The sequence below is a fragment of the Eurosta solidaginis genome, chromosome 1 (genome assembly GCF_040869045.1).
Source record: "Eurosta solidaginis isolate ZX-2024a chromosome 1, ASM4086904v1, whole genome shotgun sequence".
Taxonomy (NCBI): domain Eukaryota; kingdom Metazoa; phylum Arthropoda; class Insecta; order Diptera; family Tephritidae; genus Eurosta; species Eurosta solidaginis.
The window spans coordinates 378,391,685-378,415,256 of record NC_090319.1 but is presented as its reverse complement, the minus strand read 5'-3'; the positions used below and the strand labels follow the sequence as shown (position 1 = coordinate 378,415,256).

At 38.9% G+C, this 23,572-nt stretch overlaps 4 protein-coding genes across 4 annotated transcripts in view; 1 reads left to right on the top strand and 3 right to left on the bottom strand.

Moving 5' to 3' along the window:
• LOC137238342 (myb/SANT-like DNA-binding domain-containing protein 1) overlaps window positions 1-10,085 on the bottom strand; it is a 33,819-nt gene extending 23,734 nt beyond the window's left edge. The window contains exon 1 of the mRNA XM_067763207.1: window positions 9,949-10,085. The gene's annotated coding sequence lies outside the window, so the exon portion shown is untranslated. The remainder of the gene's footprint in view (window positions 1-9,948) is intronic.
• Window positions 8,494-14,819, bottom strand: LOC137238343 (filamin-A). Its single transcript, XM_067763209.1, has 4 exons — window positions 12,860-14,819; window positions 9,949-10,109; window positions 9,001-9,199; window positions 8,494-8,924 (listed from the first exon to the last, which is right to left on the bottom strand). Exons 1-4 carry the CDS (start codon window positions 12,999-13,001, stop codon window positions 8,629-8,631), a joined length of 798 nt encoding a protein of 265 aa, XP_067619310.1. The 5' UTR covers window positions 13,002-14,819; the 3' UTR covers window positions 8,494-8,628.
• A 151-nt stretch (window positions 14,820-14,970) lies between these two features.
• On the bottom strand, window positions 14,971-19,097 carry gammaCOP (coat protein (coatomer) gamma). The gene is made up of 8 exons (XM_067763202.1): window positions 18,752-19,097; window positions 17,871-18,526; window positions 16,698-17,808; window positions 16,455-16,633; window positions 16,217-16,391; window positions 15,972-16,157; window positions 15,756-15,908; window positions 14,971-15,676 (listed from the first exon to the last, which is right to left on the bottom strand). Exons 1-8 carry the CDS (start codon window positions 18,789-18,791, stop codon window positions 15,546-15,548), a joined length of 2,631 nt encoding a protein of 876 aa, XP_067619303.1. The 5' UTR covers window positions 18,792-19,097; the 3' UTR covers window positions 14,971-15,545.
• Window positions 19,098-21,394: 2,297 nt separating this feature from the next.
• LOC137238341 (NKAP family protein CG6066) lies at window positions 21,395-23,503 on the top strand. Its single transcript, XM_067763205.1, has 2 exons — window positions 21,395-22,693; window positions 22,767-23,503. Exons 1-2 carry the CDS (start codon window positions 21,519-21,521, stop codon window positions 22,939-22,941), a joined length of 1,350 nt encoding a protein of 449 aa, XP_067619306.1. The 5' UTR covers window positions 21,395-21,518; the 3' UTR covers window positions 22,942-23,503.
• Window positions 23,504-23,572: the final 69 nt, after the last annotated feature.

Genomic DNA, 23,572 nt, shown 5'->3' with positions numbered 1-23,572 from the left:
TAAAGTCAACTGGCTCAAGGTGTTGCAGAAGACAAACAGTGATTTGCTCGAAGATTTTATATACGAAAGAGTTGTATCAACCATATGCTTGTATTATCAACAAGGCAAACTTTCATTTGAAGTCGACGGTACGAACACTAACCAAACGTCATCGCGATCGAAATAATTACATTTCGAGGATGATGTTAAATAACTTTGTTCACATTCATAAATTATTAAAAAAATATTCAAAGTTAATTGTAGATAATGAAAATGACCCAAGTGCTGCGCAATTTTCACCTTCTAAAGAAATTTTTAGGATCCTTATTCAAAGTCAACTTTACAGCTACCTACGCGATTGTTTCATAGATGTGGAAATTAAAACAAAAAACACCAAATACTGAAAGAAGTGCCAATATTATTTAACACTCTACTGACATCGTCTGCTCCAGTTGAGAGGCTTTTCCATTTCGCAGGCATTATAAATTCTCCAAGGCGTCAATGTTTGATGAGTTTTTCATTTGAAAAACTCGTTTCATTTAAAGCAAATGCAAACAGCACTTAATCTTTTTTAACACGCTTATATAATCTTTACTTGTTTGTGTATATGTAATCCCCTTCCTTGTACCTAATAATAAAAAAAATAGAACCCGTATGTCGTGTAATATTGTGTAATTAGTTGATATTTAATAAAACAATGTACTTTTTCCCTTGTTTGTTATTCTTATGTATCTATGTATTTCTTTTACGTTACTATACTGCCCGTTCAGAGATAAATATCCTTGTAATATTTTCTTTACTTTGTTGAATATATTGCGATGCTTGAAAAACACAGGAATAATTAAAATTAATCAAAAATAATCATTTAATTGTATTAATTATGTAATTTAAATAATCAATATTAATTGCCATTAATCAAATAATTATATTAATTATGTAATTAAAAATAATCAAAAATAATTAAAACAATCAAATAATTATGTTGTCATTCCATAAGACAAACGAAAAAATAATTAAAAATAATCAACATTGTTTGTGTTAATTATGCAATTAAAAATAATTAATTAATTAATTAAAATTTTTTATGAAAATAATTAATTAATAATCATTAAAAGGGCATACCTACTGGTACTTAATCATTAAACAATTGGCTGAGGAAACCTCATTATAATTAATAATCATTAAAATTCATTATTTAACAGGTCTGGTCATAACTTCGTAGTTATTGGTTCCAACACTGTCAAATTTTTACTGGAGATGTATCAAAATATATGATACCTACCGAAACCTGTGAAAAGTTTATTGGTTATGACCTTTGTGAATTGAGCTCGCCATTTGCAGATATGGCAATTTCAAAGTGCCATATCTTCGTTCTTATTAGCTCTAATAATTTGAAATTTTTACAGAGGGTGTATTTTAATATGCCATAACAGCATCTGCGACAAGCGCAGTTTAAAAAAAATGTTGGTTAGGGCCTTTGAGAGGAGGCCACCGTGATGCGGTGCTAGCGTTTTCCACATCGAAGATCCTGGGTTGAATTTCTGGGGCAAAACAATATCAAGAATTCAGAAAAAAGTTTTTTTCAATTAGAAAAAAATATTCTAAGCGGTGTCGCCCCTCTGCTAACACTCCGAGTGTATTCTGCCATGAAAAGCTCATCGGTCTTGCAGATGCCGTTCGGAGTCAGCGTAAAACATGTAGGTTCCATCCCGCCAATTCGTAGAAAAAAAACATACACCACGCAAATCGGAAGAGAAGTTCCTAAAATCTCCTCGGAGGCTATCGCGACTTGTATTTTTGTATGAGGCAGCAGTGAGTTAAGCCAACGATATATACATACATTTATATTAGAAGAAAAAAAATTGGCGAAAAGCCTAAGGTAACACGAGTTCCTCTAAGAATAACAACTAAATAACTGTCATATCGGAAAACTCATAAATTTTTAAAGCTTTTTGGGTTTTGAAAATGTAGCATGACGAAACCCGAAAGATTCATAGTCCAAAAACCATAAAAATTGACATTTCCCCACAGAGTGGCCTGTACGTTTTCATAAGTGAATACATAGGCAACGAATTTTAATCGTTTTCCATCTGGTTCTTGCAGAGGGGTGCAGCCGCCGTCTTCCTCTGCTTCCATAGGTGGGTTACGGTAAGAATACTTTCTTAGTGAGATCAGCATCTTTCATTTGCATACATGGCCTATCCAGCGTAGCATCTGTGTTTTTATTCGCTGTGCTAGGTTGATGTCAGCGTAAAGCTCGTACAGCTCATCATTACATCCTCTTCAGTACACTAGCGTGTAGAGGTTCGTAATTCCTTGGAAGAACTTTTTTCTGTAACACCCGCAGTCGCCTCATGAGTATTTATTTCCCTACAAAAAGTGTACAGACCAGTTTGTGGGATAACATAATTTTTTTACTTTTGGGGCTTGAAACTGTAGCACGGTGAATTCCAAAAGCTTCAAAGCCCCGCAGAATATGGTTTTTATTTTGAGAAAAAATAAATAACCAAAACACAAAATCTCACAGACAACATTTCTTCGGACTCTGATGGACTTCGGTTCGATTTTCGAATGCGCACACTTGACATGAAAAGCCTCAAATATAAAGAAAGTAATAAAGCATTATCGATAGGAAGTTTGTGATGTGTGAACTGGCTTTTTATAGGATCAGATTAAGATTTGATAACATGCTCCAGGAGGGTGGGGTCGTGTGTAGAAGTCCACGAAAGTGGGGAAAGCTTCTGACCGCCATTCACCTGGGAATGGCCAGAGCGATTCTTTTGCATGCGGTTCAAGCAGCTCACTACTGCCGGTCGCTTGCGGCCAAGTATCCTCTGGGTAGCCGCTAAACACCCGTTTAGCGGTGAGCTAATGTGAGAAGGCGACAACCTGGCTAGGCCACTCTGACATAATCGGTTTAAGGGCTAGCCGGGGGAGATTTCATCGGCAGCGTCTGTACACCTCTAGGTGCGGCTGCAAGCGGGCGTCTGTCTTGGAGCAAGCGGCTCGCTATATAAACGTGCCAAGTAATATTTTCACCCCCGCTGAGCGGGTTGTGCGCTGGGCTTGGGACCCGCCACGTAAAACCATACTCCAATGAAATATAACAACAAGCCTCGGATAAATACACTCTCTATTGATGACGACCATGGCAAACGTTTGAAGGACAATGAATTGAGGGCATGCACCTGGAACGTCCGCTCCCTGAATGGGATTGGTGCAGATGCCCGGCTGGTTGATGTCCTCGTCAAAGCAAAATCTGACATCACCGCCATCCAAGAAATGCGTTGGACGAAGCAAGGAAGAAAGAAGATCAAAAACTGTGACATATATTGGAGTGGCCATGCGAATAAGCGCAGTTTCGGCGTCGGATTCGTGGTGGGAGAGAGACTTTGTCGCCAAGTGCTGGCGTTCACGCCTGTGGACGAGCGTCTCGCCGCTATTCGAATAAAAGCAAAATTTTTTAATATATCATTCATCTGCGCCCATGCGCCGACAGAGGAGAAAGACGATGAGGTGAAAGACACTTTTTATGAACAATTAGAACGCACATATGAGCGCTGCCCCCGTCATGATATAAAAGTCGTGCTTGGCGACTTTAACGCCAGGGTGGGCAAAGAAGGTGTTTTTGGCCCTACAGTCGGAAAGTTCAGCCTACACAATGAAACTTCTCCTAACGGACTGAGGCTGATTGACTTTGCCGGTGCTCGAAACATGGTCATATCAAGCACAAGGTTCATGCATAAAAAGATACATCAAGCTACATGGCTGTCTCCTGATCGAAATACTCGCAATCAGATCGATCACGTTGTGATAGACGGACGGCATGCCTCCAGTGTTTTAGATGTGCGAACGATCCGAGGACCTAACATCGATTCGGACCATTATCTCGTTGCAGCCAAAATACGCACCCGCCTCAACGCGGCTAAAAACAAGGAACAAAAAACACAAGGAAAGCTAGACGTCGAAAAGCTTCAATCACAACAGACTGCCAATGATTTCGCAACTCGACTCTCACACCTGCTCTCTGAGGGCACAACTCATCCTGAAGGAATACAGGAGCAGTGGGAGCATATCTCCAAAGCACTTCATACTGCCGCCGAGGAAAAAATTGGTTACCGGCGGCCACGAAAAAACAACTGGTATGATGAAGAATGCCGCGTTGCAACCGAAAGAAAAGACGCTGCCTACAGGGCTACGTTAAAAGCGAGCGCGACAAGAGGAGTGTGTGAACGCTATCGTGAGTTGAAAAGGGAAGCGAGACGCCTTTTCAGGAAGAAAAAAGCAGAAGCAGAAAGGCGTGAGTGCGAGGAGCTTGAGCTGCTTGCCACCAGGAATAACGCCCGAAAATTCTACCAAAAAATACGGCGACAGACGGAAGGTTTTAAGACCGGGGCAAACTCCTGTAGGAATGAAAACGGCGACCTTGTAACTGATGTCCAGAGAGTGCTTAGATTATGGAGGGAACACTTCTCTGCTCTCCTAAATGGAGGCAGCAATTCACCGCGCAGAGATGAAGAACCCGATCCCGCAATCGATGATGATGGAATATATGTCCCCCCGCCCGATTATGACGAAGTTAGAATAGCAATAACCAGATTGAAAAACAACAAAGCCGTGGGCGCTGATGGATTGCCTGCGGAGCTATTCAAGTTCGGCGGCGAGGAGTTGGTAAGGCGCATGCAGCAGCTTCTTAGCAAAATATGGGCGGACGAAAGCATGCCCGACGGTTGGAATCTAAGTGTTCTTTGCCCAGTCCACAAGAAGGGGGATACTGCAAAATGCACCAACTATCGTGGAATCAGCCTTCTTAATATCGCATATAAGGTCCTTTCAAGTGTATTGTGCGAAAGATTGAAGCCCACCGTGAACCGGCTGATTGGACCTTATCAGTGCGGCTTCAGACCTGGTAAATCTACCATCGACCAGATTTTCACAATGCGCCAAATCTTGGAAAAAACCCGTGAAAAGAGAATCGACACACATCACCTCTTCGTCGACTTTAAAGCCGCCTTCGACAGCACGAAAAGGAGCTGCCTATATGCCGCTATGTCTGAATTTGGTTTCCCCGCAAAACTTATACGGCTGTGCAAAATGACGTTGAGCAACACCATCAGCTCAGTCAGAATTGGGAAGGACCTCTCCGAGCCGTTCGAAACTAAACGAGGTTTCAGACAGGGTGACCCCCTATCGTGCGATTTCTTTAATTTGATGCTGGAGAAAATTATACTAGCTGCAGAACTTAACCGCACTGGAACAATATACTATAAAAGCGTGCAATTACTGGCATATGCTGATGACATTGATATCATCGGCCTAAACACCCGCGCTGTTAGTTCTGCTTACTCCAAGCTGGAAAAAGAAGCGGTAAAGATGGGTTTGATGGTGAATGAGGACAAAACGAAGTACCTGCTGTCATCGAGCAAAGAGTCAGCGCATATGCGCCTTGGCAACCACGCTACTGTTGGCAGCCATAATTTCGAAATAGTAAAAGACTTCGTTTATTTGGGAACCAGCATCAACATTAGCAACAACATCAGCACTGAAATCCAGCGAAGAATCAATCTTGCCAATAAATGCTACTTTGGACTAGGTAGGCAATTGAAAAGTAAAGTCCTCTCTCGGCGAACGAAAATCATACTCTACAAGTCACTTATCGTACCCGTCCTGCTATATGGGGCAGAAGCATGGACCATGACAACAGCAGATGAAGCGGCTTTGGGAGTGTTCGAGAGAAAAGTTCTTCGAAAGATTTATGGACCTCTACGCGTTGGCGATGGCGAGTACCGAAGAAGATTTAATGATGAGCTGTACGAGCTATACGCAGACATCAACATAGTCCAGCGAATTAAAACGCAGCGGCTGCGCTGGCTAGGCCATGTTATGCGAATGAAAGATGATGCTCCGGCCAGGAAAGTGTTTCTATCGGAACCCGCCTATGGAAGCAGAGGTAGAGGGCGGCCCCCACTCCGTTGGAAGGACCAGGTGGAAAACGATTTAAACTCCCTTGGTGTGACCAATTGGCGCCGGTTGGCGGAGCGAAGGAGCGACTGGCGCGCCTTGTTGGACGGCCATAACCGTTTAGACGGTTAAGCGCCAATTAAGTAAGTAAGTAAGTAACATGCTCCATTCAAATAAACATGTGATGTTTTTTTTTTTTTTAATACGGTCGAATATACTGTGGAGCTATTTGCCGGTCATCATCATTATGTTTTGTTGTAGTTGTATCACTGGCTTCGATAACGCATTAGCCGACCATAACAACGCAACGACAACGGCACCGCTGCAGACAGTGGCGCAATTGAAGCTCCAAAGGGCAACTATATACAATAAAATATATGAATGCAAAGAGAGTTGGGGAGCCAAAGGCAAATGCCTTAAATAAAATGGTCATTAGCACAACGAATATACATACATGTATATGTATATAAATATAAATAAATAAATACTATTTCTGTTGTGGTACATAATTATCATGAAAGCGAAGCAACAGTATGAAAATGTGATGATTGTTTGAGCGCCAATATTCGTATGCGGGGTCGTTATTCTCGTGGATTGGACAGAGCACAATCTGGAGCCATACGCTCGAACGAACGTATTTTGCACAGCAGTTCATGCATGCTTTTTACCAACTCTTCGTCTATTCCTTCGTGTCCCGTGTCATAAATGATTGGGGTACCGGATTCGTCATCTCCCTCGCTTTCTAGCTCTGAAAAGAAGTATTCCCTCCATAACATATACAAATAAAAATATAGGTAACACACATGTTCATAAAAAATCCCGCCAGAAATTAACAAATTTCCTCAGACCATAGCGTTTCAATTCATAGATTTGAAACGCTATGGTCTGAGGAAATTTGTTAATTTCTGGCGGGATTTTTTATGAACATGTGTGTTACCTATATTTTTATTTGTATATGTTATGGAGGGAATACTTCTTTTCAGAGCTAGAAAGCGAGGGAGATGACGAATCCGGTACCCCAATCATTTATGACACGGGACACGAAGGAATAGACGAAGAGTTGGTAAAAAGCATGCATGAACTGCTGTGCAAAATATGTTCGTTCGAGCGTATGGCTCCAGATTGTGCTCTGTCCAATCCACGAGAATAACGACCCCGCATACCACGCTAGTTTCTAAAGAATCAGCATATTTAATATCGCAATACCATCATCTATATAGGGACCTCTCCGAGCCAATTTATTTTAAAAGCTGATAAATGCTGACCTGTGCTGATAAAATTGATTTCATTGATCTTAACAAATGCGTCTAAATGTTTATTCAATATGACTGACCCTTGCGGTGAGTAGAACTTCGTCCATTTCGGAGCCATCGTTAACAGTAAAAGCAATGTCAGACCAGAAATTCAATAGAAATTACTCTTATTAACAAGTCCTACTTTGGACTGAGTAGACAATTGAAAAGTAAAAAAAAAAAAAGTGTAAGGCGCGATAACCTCCGCAGAGAGCTCTTCCAATTTGCGTCGTGCTCGTTTTTAATTTTTCCTACAAATTGGCGGGACGGGACCTACATGTTTCATGCCGACTCCGAACGGCATCTGCAAGGCAGATGAGTTCTCACTGAGAACTTTTCAGGGCAGAAATACACTCGGAGTGCTTGCCAAACACCGCCGAGGGGCGACCCCGCTAAGAAAGATTTTCTTGTAATTGAAAAACTTGTTTCTAAAATTTGGATGTTGCTTTTCCCGGTGCGTGAACCCGGGATCATTTGGTGTGGTAGGCGGAGCACACTACCATCACACCACGGCGGCCGCCGTCTGTCAAAATATCCCTTATGATATACCGATCGGAATAATGAACTGTGTCGAGAGAAGATGTGATGGCGGCGCATGCAGTATCCGATAGACAGAGGTCATAACTGTGATGCCAACGGCGTATATGGAAGTTAGTTAAGGGAGTGAGCTGTGAGCAGAAATGAAAGAAAAATACTTTGCGGGATTACCTCCGAGGAGTTTTAGGGACCTGCATGTTCTATGCCGACTCCGAACGGCATCTGCAAGGCAAATTAATTTTCACTGGGATGCTCTTCAGTTCAGAAACACGCTTGGATTATTTGCCCAACCACTGCTGATGGGCGAGACCGCTTAAAAAACTTATTTCGCATTGGAGAATGTTTTTTCTACCAGAACCTTCGGTGTGAGAGGCGGAGCACGCTACAACCACACCACAGCAGCACGGATATGTATACGTTGAAGAATATACATAAATTGAAAACTATTTAGGACTTTTCATTCTAGTAACGATAAAAACATTGTCCAAGGGTTTTGTATGTAATTGTATTTTGGCGTGGTAAACCTCCGAATAGGCTAAGGCCTCTCTTCCAATTTGTTGGGTGCTGATTTTTAATTTTTCCTAAGAGTTGGCGGACAAATAAGTTTATGCCGATTCCGAACAGATTCTGCTATCGTGGCAAGAATATAATCGAAGCGCTACTTCAAATTGCGCAGTTACCCAAAGTAGGGCTTAATCACGCGATAAACAGTCAAACAATTTTTTTTTTACTTTTTATTCAAAGCTTCTATTCTATAACATTTAAAATTAAATTAAGTACAGACTGTAGAATATTTGGTAATCTAAATCGAAATGTGAACCAACCACGCCATCGTCATAGTGCAATCAACACTGCCACATTACATAGCTGTTAACTGGAATGGTGAGCCCGGTATATGTTCGTCACCCCATTTAGCAACCAGCAAATAATCGCCTGAATCATGCACTTCATATGTTATTTTATAAGTATTATTTCCGCAATGCTTAATTATAACCTCATCGCATTGTCCTTTCGGTCCGAATATGCCAACGAATAGCATATTATTGCCCGCTGCTGAGCCATCAACATAAAACTCATTTTTTTCATCGAGTGAAATGTGTGTTAGACCCAGTCCGCGGTAGGTCACACAACTTGCATCTGATTTGAAAATAGGCACTATGTATGTACGAAGTGGGTGGAGAAAATATAAAGATTAAAAAAAAAAAAAAAAACAAATTATTAGCTAACTTACATTCCATTTTGCGGGCATTGCTCTCGGGTTCGCCACAAATTGAGATAATTATAAATGGTGATTTAGGTAATGGCACGGAATTTAACTTAATGTGTACTTTATAGAGGCCAGCCTCGCTTAAGCAAAAACGCACATTTAAACGTTCTGGGTCAATAATTTGTAAAGGCATGATAACGCTTGTACCGGAAGGATTCTCAATCTGTAATGGAATGAACAAATTTATAGATCTATTAGAATAAATATATAAAGGCGGAAGAAATGAAGTTTGGGGGCTTTCTGCACATCGAAGAAGCGTTTGGCAATATCTTATGGCGCCGAATTCGATTCTGGTTTCGTTTCCAGAATCAGACCAATACTCGGTTCCGTTTTCACCCTGGTCTCATTTCCGGTATTGGAATCGGTTTCGTCCTAGTTTTGGTTTTGACACTGTCTACTCGATTTTGGAGTCGAACACTATGCGAAGCAGTCATTCCATAACTCCCCTTGAGCAGGGAACCTGCAAATTACCTGAACAACACTTTCTGTTTCCCCTTTTCTCTCACAGCTACGACTGAACTCTTTCGCAGTGCAATCCCATAAAACAGTGGCCACTATAACATCCTAAAAAATTTACCTAATGTTAGGCCATAAATATCTACTAAAAACGTAGTAGTTTGCGGCCACCGTGGTGTTATTGTAGCGTGCTCCACCTACCACACTGAAGATCGTGATTTGACAATTACTCCGATCGTATTTCTGCAATGAAAAGCTTCTCAGTGAAAATTCATCTGCCGTTCGGAGTCGGCATTAAACATGTAGATCCCGTCCCGAGAGGTTCGGGCCTAAATCTCTAAGGAGGCTATCGCGCCTTGCATTTATTAATTTATTTAACAGACTTGCCGACACCTGTAGACAGGGGACTTAAAGCAGTTTTACATACAGATGTACCATTCGTGTTTAAAATCTCACCTTAACGTCGAAATTTCCTTTAACACCATTGCGCTTGATCACGAAATCCACCTCAGAGTTCTTCCTCATGGCACCATTCGGAAAGTGTAGAAGACTAACTTTGCTCGGATCAGTTAGTTCTGGTGCGATGAATACCAATGGATTTTCGGTAGGATATGCATCTGAAAAAAAAAATGCGTTCTTAATTTTAAAGTTTCCTGCTTAAGTATTACCTCTAAAATTTAATTCAAAAGCTGCCAGCGGACTAGGTTCTCTGGACAAGAACGAATTTAGCTTTAATATTAAAAAAGGTAGAATGTCCAATATTAACGAAATAGCCCACAAGGATCTTTGCTCCAAAAGTTACTATTGCAGCGAGATAAACACATCCCGAATATGATGGAAGTGTATGCGGGGCTATTTGCTCCGTCCAGTCCTAGCTTAATTGTGGTGCGATGATTGCCCTCCCCCCCCCCCCCCCCCTTGACATTTGCGCCTGTCTGTATAAATTGTCTTGAGGTCTTATAAGATGACACGACTTGGTAGTAAAGCCGGCGGTTTTCTGGAATGCCTGCAACTGCCTCCAATATTATTTCCTTAGACGCGATTGCCGCAGGAACCGACGACTAGCAGGTAAGTGGACTTAGAATATACCCTCGGTAAGGCATACCTGTCGTAAGAGGCGACTGAAATCCAAAGATTCAAAGGTTCAATGCGCAAAAATAGTCGTTCCCATGGTAGTCGAGCTAGTTCCTCTTTCAGTAACATCACAAATAATTACACTCCTAGCTGATAGGCTAAACAGTCGCACCTACTGTTATCACTATACTCGCCTGCACTATAAAAGCAATCAGTTAATGAAAGACAATTGCGTACCGCGAGGGCATAAACCTTTCAAATAGTTTAGTACCTCTTATACTTAAGTAGAAATTTCATCAAGCACCGCTTTACGGGTATCGCTTATATGGTTGGCTCATCTCATAAGCTGATTCTACTTTTTTATTGCTCTAGCGTAGAGATCGTCAAAAGGAGATGGCAAACGCCAAATGTGTTGTACCGGATCTGTATCCGGCAAAGGACCATCACATCGATAACACTCCCCAAAGCCTTCGGGGAAGTATCCTTATCGTTACTTACTTACTTAATTGGCGCTTAACCGTCTAAACGGTTATCGTTACAACAATAAAAACCAACGACCATTCAACGAATCCCCTTCCTCCTCCCACCATCCGAATATCCACCATCACCTTACTCCATCGGCGTTCTGGCCACCAGCCAACCGATTCACCTTTAACATATCTACAGATACTTTTCGTCATTTGTCGACCGTTCACCCAAATTCCCGGTTGGATGTGGTATCAGCCATCCGCTCACTTCTCCACCATTCTCACATTTTACCGACGGATTTTGCACCATCCACTGCGATCAGTCAGAGATTGTCATCAATATCCTCTAACGGAAGTCCAAGGAAACTTGCAGTTTCAACAGGGTTGCACCAAACAAACATGGGTATTTGAGGCGTTGGTACCACATTGGAGTTGAAAAGTTGGATGGTCTCATGTGCATGACACACATTGCATTTGGCCGTCGAGCAAATGTAAGATTTTAACCTAGACAGTATCCAGATCGAAGTTGTGACTGAGTGGCACGCGTCTTCCTGGGAAGTCTGCTTTCTTCAACGGCGAGTTTCGGGTCTTTGACATTGAGAACGGCGTTCGCTGAAAATTTATCGGCATACGACTTTGCCGACTACTTTGGAATGACTCTCCTCGTGGAACTAGGTGGTAGGGAGAGCGGGATGGTCTAGAAGGTTTAATGTGGTCATATTAATGGTTACCGAGATGGTCGGGATAGTACCTTAATGGTGTTTTCGGCAAAGGACCATAAACATCGATAACACTCCCCAAAGCATTCGGGGAGTGTCTTTATCGTTAATACAAAAACAACAACAATTACTGCTTCAGTTTGATCGTCGAGCAAATGTCTGGTAACACTATGAACACATAAGGTTTATCTGTGGTGTTTACGGAACTACCAGTTCAGCCTAACCTATAATTTAGGGAGGTGGGACCTCTACACACGGATTGGCTGAGTGCTATGGCAGCCTTCGACGAAACACATCATACAACATACATGAGCCGGCAGTCGAGATAGGGCAATCTTACAATAGGCGATGTGGGTAAGATGAGATGTAATAAAGTATTGAAGTACTGGCCAAAACTTTCAAATGCATTAAAAGACATTACAGACATTGTGTACATTAGGGCGGCTCGGTTTGTATGGACGAAAGTTAACCGATATCACACCATCGATTTTTCGATAGGATTTGGGGTCAGGAAAAAAGTTCCATTACGCATACCCAAAAAAATAATTTTCGAGCCTGGCAAATTTATTTTTTTTTACTTTTTTCGACTTTGATTTTTAAGGTTTTTTCATGACCTACTAAAAAAAATTTCATAACTATACCCTGTCCGACCCGACCCAAACGACGTTTTTAGCGGACATTTTTGGATCGGACAGGGTATGCATGAAAATTTTACAATGAAAGGAAAATTTTTTAGTAGTTCATGAAAAAAACCTTAAAAATCAAAGCCGAAAAAAAAGCAAAAAATGAAATTTCGCAGACTCGAAAATTATTTTTTTGGGTATGCGTAAGTAACTTTTTTTCCTGAGCCGAAATCCTATCGAAAAATCGATGGCACGATATCGGTTAATAAACCGACCCAGTCTATTGTATATACATATGTACATACATGTATATGTACCTATTTATGTAAGATGTATAAACAAAAATCGACCATTCCGTAAATTAGTTGCGTATTTATAACACACAAGCAAAACATTTTCCAGAATAAAAAAAAAAGCCAGAAACAAAATCATAACAATGACCAAAAATAAAAACCAGAAGCTTTCCCTACATATGCATACTCACCCGCATCTGGGGTTCTTTGGTATTTTCCAAAAATACAATCATTTTCACTGTCGACATTTGTGGTGTTGCAGTACCGCGTCACTTCAGCATTGTTGTTATTGTTGCTTGTGTTCAAGCGAATCTCCTGCGAGACACGAAACATATTCCCTCCCGTACACACAGTGCGTTTGCCTTTTAAAATATGTACTTGGGATGCTTGGACTTTGCGTTGACTATGCAGTATATGCCATATGCTATGGATTTAAGTGCATATATATGTATGTATGTACCTTTCCAGTTTAAGACATAACAGTAAATTGCTTAATTAAGATTTAATACGATAACACATAAGATGCACATTGAAGAAAGCATGAATAATTAATTATATTTTGTTTTATTTATTTATGGACAATCACTTTTTACTTTTTGCTCTACTTTTACTTTCAACTGTTGGGCCTAAAATTGTGCGTTAGCGCGAATCGCAAGTAGTTTTCTGTTTGAATAGCGCGTTCACACTGATTCTGTATTTTAGTAAATAATTTTCAATGAACGCTCCTCATTATGAAATTGTTTTCAATTTAGAAAGATGCTGGCGCAGAATATCTGCGAAGAGAGAGAGTATCGATGTATGATGATTTGAAGCGGCTAGATATTTTGGGGCATATGGCAAATGTGATGAATAATATTTAGTGCAAGAGTTCGTTATTTGGTAGCGCAGAGGAATACTTAATGTAATATTAATGAAATTTATTTATTATTGTTCGGTTATACATTATTCGTTTTTTAAATTAATTTAAATTCTTTTTTTTTTTCCTCGTATAAATCTAATTCATCCAATTAGTCATATTTTGTCGCTACTCTGTTTATATACCCGCGCGCGCTCGGGCATTATGCCAAAAATATGGTCAATCAACTGACATCTTGATTTTTAAGTATGTTTATTTCTCTATTTTTGAAACATCAACACTTTTGTTCGTCATAACCAAAAGAGCAGATTTTGCTTGTTCTGAAGCACAGTGGGTGTAGTGAATTTATGCTAAGATAGAACGCTCTTGAAAAAAATTTCGGCAGGGAGTTTTTAAAAGACAGTCATGTATAGGGTGATTTTCGAATCAGTCGACGAAAATATATAACTTTATCAGAGAAAGTTACAATTTATATTCAAAATATCATAATTCGTATATGGAATTTAATACGGAGTTACAATTAAAATTTAGTAATTTAATATTAATTTTCATAACTTTCATTTCCAATTCAAAAATCAATTAATTCGAGTTTAGAAAATTGCAATTCATATTCATGAATTTACAATTCAAGTTCAAATACAGGAAATTACAATTCAGTATCAGAATTCTCCCTTCAAACTCAGGAAATTACAATTAAGCTACAATACATTTCCCTCCTATTGCGAGTGTAGATCGGAATAGACGCGACTTTGTTGCTATGCAAATATTTTTACACGCTATGGATTTTTGTTTATACTAAGCAAGAATTAGCTGCAAAAAAAAAAAAAAAAGTATTTCGAGCCAATTTGTTTTCGAATTATATTATATACTGCGCCTTAATTTTAGATATAAACTTTTCAAACAGTTTTAATTAGTTTAAGATTAAAATTTAAATTGGTTGTTGTACAAAATACCCCAATGTGCGTCATAAAATAGCTGCATAATAAAATTTAAATACTCTTGTTAACTTTCATTGACATCTTGACGACTTTCAGTCAAATCTTATTGCAGCTCTACATGTGTTGAGTGACGTCTAAAGGTGCGATAAGGCATAATTAGTATATTCTATGCGGTTTGTTGACACAAATACATAAATGCTTTAACAATATTATCAAGTCAGAACTGCATTTGCTATTCGTGGTTAATGACGTACTATAACAAACAAAGAATATTTACATGAAATTTGACATAACAGTTTTACACTCATATTCCTCGGTGACTGACAATTGATGTAGTTTTGTTTTCATTGAAACAGTTTAATAACAATTGGCAGTCACTCAGACATGGCATATGGGTGTTGTATTTCTTTTTACATAAGAACAGTTTGCAAGAGGTCGTAAAATAAACGCACAACTTTCAAACGGTTCCAAGGCCAAAAACTTAAGATAATATGAAAAACAAGAAAAGTATATGTTATAAGTTTTATTAAACCAAGCATTACATTTTTACTCCACTTAAGGGTTTTTGACAATGTTTTATTGATATTTATTTGCATATATGGAGTAAATACAATGCCACTTTAGTTTGCTATATTTTTATTGGGTTTTTTTTTTGCATTCTTATATGTTTATAACAGAAATAGAAATAATAACATATGACATATTTAAATTATGGAATAAGTTCATGTTTTTTTGTTTAGTCAATCATATCACTCTTACAAAAATAAAGATAATATATGTTTTTAATAGAACAAGCTCCTCTAGAAATTGTAATTATATCAATCGCATTACAAATTTTAATGTGTAAACTATTTTTGTGATATTGTAAGCCAATTATAACATTTCAAAACTTACATTTGTTTACTCAAAACTAACAATTGTTCTCGCTAAATTGTATACTAATGCTATTTTAGTGCTCTTCATCGCTTTGCATGTCTGTAATTGTAATCGCATTCGCTTTATTCTCATTTTAAACTTAACCAGCTTGATAACTTTGTTATTCGTTTTATGCTATTCTACTATCGTTAATTAAGAAGGTGTATCCTATCCAATTGCAGATGTTACAAGCTCAGCCACATCTGGATCTGTAGTGCGCACCGTTAGCTGCATCGTAACACCATCCGATAAGGCTAGCTTCGAACGCACTAAAATGTCGACGCCACCTCTAAATACGCCTGCCGATAATAAAAGTGTAGAGAAGGTTTTAGTTGAAGTTGGATATATTTTATTTACATTCATATCTTGTGCAGTTACCTGAACATAGTAAAGTATGTGTATGCGTGCCTTCCGCCACATTCTCCGAGAGATTTGCTGCACCCAAACCGAGGAATTTCAAGATTGTATTAACTGCTTCTTGCAACGTGCTCACGGCGGAAAGTGAATATGTATCTTCGGCTTCAACCCATTCTGGTGATATAGGAAAAAATTTAAAATGAAATTCATATTATATGTATAAATTTTTTTGTTTACCTTCGGAATCTGCTCCATCCCAAATAACTTGGAAATTACTCTTTTTCGTTTTCTGAATTTGATCAGCAACTGTGATTTCCAGATCTTCTAGCATATATTCCTCCTCATAACCGCTGTCAGAGTCGGGTTCACCTGTAGTTGGATCGCAATCTTTCACCACGAATCGTAATGTAGCGCCAAACGTTGCTAAAACAATTAAATATTTGATGTCAGTTAATGAAACTATTTTCATGTTTAATACAGACCAGCTGAGCTAGCAATGTCTGGTGGGAATTCGGCAATAACAAACGTGGTCTGCAAATCATTGTAAGGCAATTTTGCACATGGTATAACAGCGCGCGTGGTAAATCCTTCTGGTATAGTCAGTTCAACGCGCACATTTTCCAAAATTTGATCAGGCAAAGTATTGAGGCAATCAAACTGAAACAAAAAATATTCTACATATGCAAAATTCTTATGTCTGCCAATTTTTTTGCAACTCACTTGAAATACGACATGATTAGCGAATATATGCTTAATGCATTGTACTGTATATTCAGTTTCGCTTTCAGTTAGTTGTATGGGAGCAGCGGTACGATGTATGGGCCCCAAAACGTGTATACCCGGTAATTGCGATAAGCGTGCAGAGCTTTCTTCCTCTCGTGTGATTTTCGGTCGTGGCGCTAATAAACAAAAATATTATTAATTAAAATATGACAAAAAGAAACAAATGCACGTCTAACTCACTATTTGAAATCAACATTGCTTCATTAGCGACTTCCTCTTTGACAACAGTAGCCTTTGGAACAACTGTCAAATCGAATGGAGCGCTCAAATCACCATGCAGATGTTCTGTCAATGCTTTCTCCAATAAAGCTATTGAACATGTTTCCCGTTCAATAATATAATGTTTATAAATTTCAGGTTTGTTAGATTCCAGCAGGTGTAGATAATATGTAGCGCGATCGCGCACTTCATCATCGGGATCCATTTGACAACGGCTCAACAGCACTAATATATTTGTGATCAGTGCAGGGCAAGATGCACCAAACTGTGCAAGTGCTGTAACAGCTGCAGCACGTACAGTAGGGCTTTCCAAGATAACACGATTATAAATAAAACGTATATATTTTGAAGGTGTACTAGCGAATGGTCCCTCTTTGCCAAGCAAATGCAGAATACGTACAGCAAGCGAGACATGTTCGCAATCTTCAATAAATTCACATAGATGCGATAGACCCGATTCTTTAGCTTCAGCATTCTCCTCTATTATTGTAATAATTGTGTCAACAATCGAAGTTTTATATTCCAAGCCACCTTCCTCGCGCAACATGCCACTTAAGAAATTCATTAATACTGTATGTTTACGTGGATACTTAGAGCAGAGAGCGCATATAGCTTGGACAACAACAACTTTAAATTCATCTGAAATTTCAGCAACAAACGATGAAATCTGTTTCATTAAACGCTCAACTGATGATTCGGCGCCTGTCTTTAATAAAGTTGTAATAGCTAAAGTAGCAACTGAACGATTCGAATCAGTTATAAGTCCTTCCAAGTCCAAATTGCATTTGGTAACAGAAGTAGGATGAGTCATTGCTACTTTGTTAAGTGTGCGCACGGCTGCAAAACGCAAAGTGGCTTTTGGCGAACTGCAAAATAATTGTAAAATCGAGAATGCAGGCGAGAGCACACGTGTATTTGTATTTTTCAAACTGACAATTGCAAGTGCGGCCTCATAGATAACCATTTCGCTCTTGTGCCGCAAACATGATTCGATAAATGTAAACATCGGCGAATTCGACATATCATCCGCAGAAATACCTTCTTCTTCGATAAGCTTGCAAGCGACACGAATCTGTGGAGCAATATTACACGACTTAAAGTTGTTCTTATTTTAGAATATATGTTTCTACTCACCAACATGCAAACTGCATATGGACTCTTCATGGAACTACGTGTCAACTTGTTCACCAATTTAGATACAGCCAATCGATCTGATTTACGTATGTGATAAAGCAGCCCAAGTGCATGATATTGTACCATAATATTATCGCTATTTAAAGCTTCTTGTGCCTCGTTAGCCCAACGTTTTACTACATCGCCAGCAGTATTGGCTAAATGTAATGAGCTGACAAGTGCAGCACATGACACTGCTGGATTCTTATCAACAATACATTGCTTCATATAACGTTCAACTGCTTGTAGCATTGTATTGTCTGTAATGCTGCATAGAGCGCGTATAGCAGATGGGCGATATAGATCTTCCTTCCCGGTCATATCTTTTGTTAATGAACTTGTTACAATTATGACATCTTCTGCTATGGAACTAAGCTCCTTGATGCCCAAATAAACCATGCGACGTAAAACAACATCTTTCGACTGGAATAATTTTGTCATAGCGAAAAAGCAATCGGTAGCCTCACGTGCAACCAATTGTTCGCCCTGATTGATGAGATAGAGAATTTTTGTGAGTATATGAATGCATTTGCGTGGATTGACTGGCGTGTCATTAAATGTACGCGTCTCCTGCAAAACGGATGTCTTCTCCAGATTTTGATAGATGTTGGTTGCGCCTTTTGGAGAAATTAGATAAAAGATTTGTTAGTGCTCTTTGAGAATGTGAAAGGTATATAGTTTAATGAGTCAAAATTAGACAAACAGTATCGAATATACAAATTATTTTGTTTATTTTTAGCCACGTTCATAAATTTATTTAATCGAAAACATGACTTCATGAATCGATAAGCCGTTGTATTGTTGAATTAGGGCTCATGCAGTTTCACTGTCCTAGAGCTTACCCTCATCTTCATCATCTTTTTCACGTCGGAAAGAACCCATTTTATTGTAGCTTGGTTGGAGTTTTTTGCTTAAATTGGATAAAAAACTAATTAAAGTTTCGAATAGAATCGATGCAGAAAAACTTTACACGTCACTTCCACCAACAATTGACAACTGCAATGAACAGTAATCGGACTATGGCATAGTTGTAAACCTAACCATACTTGATTTTGATTTATTATTTTTATCACGCGTAATGCCGCGGATCAACAACTTATTTTTGAAATTATAATAAATGCACAATTCGAAACTTTTTTCATAACTTTGTTCTGACTATAAATAATTTTAAAACCACTTATAAAGCCGGAGTCTACCACAAACGCCAATATATATTCACCATAGGGATTTATTGTAATCTGAACACTGGATGAAGTTATAAAACTGACAGCTGCAAAAATTGTATACCGCAGTGTTGCATTAAGTGTGCTTCGTTAACGCTATGAAGTGTGGTCACCCTCCAGGAAATTCTTGAACTTCTACAAAAACTAAGATAATGTTGCGTCAAAACAAAAGCGACAATTCTAAATATTGTCACTGAACTTATTTCTCCCAAAATAAACTTTCGTAGCTATAAAATCCATGAAAGAATAGTTTTCCAAAAAGTTTTGGGAGGAAAAACCCGAAACTGCGAACCAAGCGCGAGAGGTGAACCATATCACAATTTAGTTGATTTAAACAATTAACTTAGCTTTTTCGAAAATAAGTGGAATGAGAAGGCTACAAGACAGTGTTTAAGAGCATATAGGGGTAGAAGTCAAGTTGAGGGGTCGACTGTTAATACGCTACGTATTAATTTCGACAATAATAATCCGAAGGCGGAAAACAAAAATTTTTTTCTGTCCGGTTATATTTGCAGTTGAAGTTGGCGATTTTCATGTGGTTGTTGTAATCTGGTACCGGAAAAAAATTGTGAACTTAAGTGTTTTGCGCGGATATAGTTTTGGTCTCCAAACCGGTGTTGGACCCACCCAGGGTAATTTTTTATAAGCGCGGCCCAAGGCCGCCAATACAGAAATGTGTTCTGCGCAAAAATACTATCGATTCCATCCCTCGCATCGGAGGGACTCGTGGGAAGTTTTTAGAGTTTTCGTTAATATCGTTTGAACGACTTAAATTTTTTCTTTTCCGTTTTCGTTTGTTGTCGAGGTCAATACGCGTCTTTTGACACCTCTCTCGATATTTTTGGACGCGTATTAGCAGCGTCATGCTGTCGTATAAAATTGCCGCGCGGCCAGAGCCGCCAATGCAGAAAGGTGTTCTGCGCAAAAATTATGTGGATCCCACCCCCGGTTTTGCAGGGCCCCGCGGGTAATTTTTCAGTTTTTCGATAATATCTTTCGAACGAGTTAAAATTTTTATTTTCCGCCTTCGGATTATAAATACTGACGTCAAGACGCGTCGTTTGACACCACTCTCGATATTTTTTGACGCATATTAACAGTCGACCTCTCAACTAGACTATTACCGAGATAAGATAGCAGAATAACAACTAAAAATTTCAGGTAAAGAGTTGTACGCAGATCACAAGTAATTGCTCAAGAAAAATTTAGCATTTTTTCTTGCGTGAAAAATAATAGTATGGATGTAATTTTGACGTTTAAAAATCGACGGTGAATAGTGAAAAAAGCAAGAAGAAGAGCACATAAACAAAAGAAATGTAAAGAATGTCACTTCCCTTATAAATGCCCGTTTCTCCTCCGCCGTGAAATTCACTATGCTCTTTTTGCGTTTTGGTGCTGCAGCTATTGTTATTTCCATTTCTGAAATAAAATAATAATTATTTATTGCAGAAAAATTAAAAAACCACGTGCTTACCTAATTTTTCCAGTTTGTTTACCTTTTTTTTTCAAGAAATATATGGCAATTGACATATTTCTTGCGGAAACCGGTGTTGCCGGTACAAATTTGATGGAAAAATAGTAGTAAAGTAGGGTACTAAATTTCTTGTAAACTGCGTACTACCTCAAGAAAATTTACGACAAGGGATTTTCTTAAGCATTTCTTGAGCGTTTTTATATGGAATTTTTACTTTCTTGTGATCTGCGTACCGCTCTTAATGCGGGAGCAAAAAAAAAAACCCATTTTGATGCTATTTACTCTGTTACGCATTGTTATGCAGAACTTTGCTTTTTCACGCGCCAGCACTTATCTAGTATCAAGAAGTTACAATATTTATAAAATAAAAATAAATGCAAAGCGCAATAATCTCCAAAGAGATTTCAGGACGAGCTTCTCTTTCTTTAACAGAAAACTTGTTTCTAAATTTTACATGTTTCTTCGCCCTGGACTTCAACCCAGGATCTTCGGTGTCGTGCGCGGAGTACGCTACCACCACACCTCGGAGGCCTCTGCACATGTGTCGCAGAAATAACTATCCTCGTGTTCCAATGACTAATGAACCAGATACGGATAGAGATTTAACATGCAAATGTAACAACAATGTGATCCATAGTTCACATTGTTGCATTTGCATGTTAATTCTCTATCTGTATCTGGTTCATGTGTCATTGGAACACGAGGTATATGTGTTTTTGGCATAATATTTGTTATAATTTCTACTGGGTAATATGTTTGTTTTACCAAAGAGGACTTCAGAAATTGTTCGGACTTGGCCACACTATTGATTGTCAACACTTGGTTTGTTTTATACACAAAAAATATGTAATTGGCAGAAAAGAGAACCTTCAGCAATAACCAAAAACCATTTGCAGTGCAATTCAACTCCCAATGCCATCGCGATCAAGGAGTCGTTCACGCAGCCGTCAGAAAGCGTCTGAAAAGCATAAACACAGTTCGAGTGAACGCGATGCCCGGCAAAGATCTCGTGATATACACAGGCGAAGGAATGCACGTTCAAAGTCTAATTCATCTTCCAGCTCCAGTTCTTCATCCAGATCAAGATCACCTAAACGTTCTAAAGAACTACGTCGCTATAAGCAGAAAGTAAGAGATGACGGACCTTCGAAATCACACAGCAGTGATATAATTCCACGATACCAAGAACAGGGCAGCACAAATAATGTTGAACGCTGGCCTAACGATATGTTCGACGAGGAGGACAACTATAATAGGCGGCGAAATAATCCGTTTAGAGCTGGGATAGGTTTTAGGGGTAGGCAAAATGGAGGCAACTATCAACATCAGCAGAAAAGATCATCTAATTACTTAGAAGTGAGAAGAGGGCAACGTGAAACAATTGGCACAGAAGGCGCTCCAGAAGTATGGGCAAAGAGTCCTGCACATCCTGAAAAATATTCCGATGAAGAGCTCGATGATCCAGATGTGAAAATACTTGATCACACATTCAAAAAACCAAAAAAGAAAAAAGGTAAAGGCAAAAATAAGAAATCTAAAAAGCATAAAAGTAAGAGCAAGAAAAAATCAAAGAAAAAACATACCAAAAAGAAGAAACATGTGTCGAGCTCTAGTGATTCATCCAGTTCAAGTACCTCATCAACATCCGATGAAAGTACAGAAAGTTCAAGCTCTGAGAGTGATAGCTCCGCGGATTCGGATAATCAGACTGTAGAAGAGACTTGGTTAGAAAAGACCGCTGATGGTATTAAACCAATAAAGAAAACCAAAGTTAAAACAAAGAAAGTTAAAAAACATAAGAAAAACAAAAAACGTAAACGCGATGAAGCTAAAAGGAGTAATGCAAACAAACCTGGTACTTCACAAGGAGTCAATGTCGGTGATGGTGAGGAATTCGGGCCAACATTAAGGCAGACTAGTGGATTGAGTCAAAAGGATTTTGGAATTGCACTTTTGCCTGGTGAAGGTGCGGCCATGGCGGCATATATAGCCGAAGGAAAACGTATACCACGTCGAGGTGAAATCGGTTTAACTTCTGAGGAAATCGCCAACTTCGAGTCGGTCGGCTATGTTATGAGCGGTAGTCGGTAAGTGCATTTGAAACTTTTATTAAAAATTAGTACTCGGTTTTCTAATTGACATTCATTTTCTGTCGTCTAGACATCGTCGCATGGAAGCTGTGCGTATACGCAAAGAAAATCAAATTTATTCGGCTGATGAAAAACGCGCCTTGGCCATGTTTAGCAAAGAAGAGCGGCAGAAGCGTGAAAACAAAATTTTATCACAATTCAAAGATATGGTTAACTCAAAAATAAATGCGAAAGAGAAGAAATAAATGCAAATGATATGCGTGCCAGTACATTAATATACTACTTATAAAAAGTATTGTTGTAAGGTTTTATGTAAGAATATTTAAAAAGAAACCTCATTGCGTCTAATATAATTGGCGATTTAAATATAACCTACAAACGCTTAAGCGCCAGTCTTAAAGATTACCCTTCAAAAAACGCGAGTACTGCATAAATAATGTAAGGAACACTCCTTTGGAAGTATTCCAAAACTAATCTGTATTCATACAAAAAATGTGCTCCAATTAACATTGCGATGTCCTAGGAGAGGAGTGGGTGATCCCACTCTCGCTTTGTTTGTGAGTATTCCATAGAGTACATTCGTGAGAGTACTTTCCAAAGTACTTTCACTGTAGTACTCCATGGAGCACCCACAGAGGATCTTATGCCAAAGTACTAAAGAGGAATTGTGTCGGAAAGAATTATCGAAGTGAATTTAATTTAAAATGAAAGTAAATGAAGAGGGGCAATACAACTTTTATATTTTATACTACGAATATTCTTATGTTATTTAGCATTTGCGTGAATAAAGAAACTAATATATCTCTAGGTAATAGTCTAGTTGAGGGGTGGACTGCTAATACGCTAATATCGAAAGAGGTGTCAAACGACGCGTCT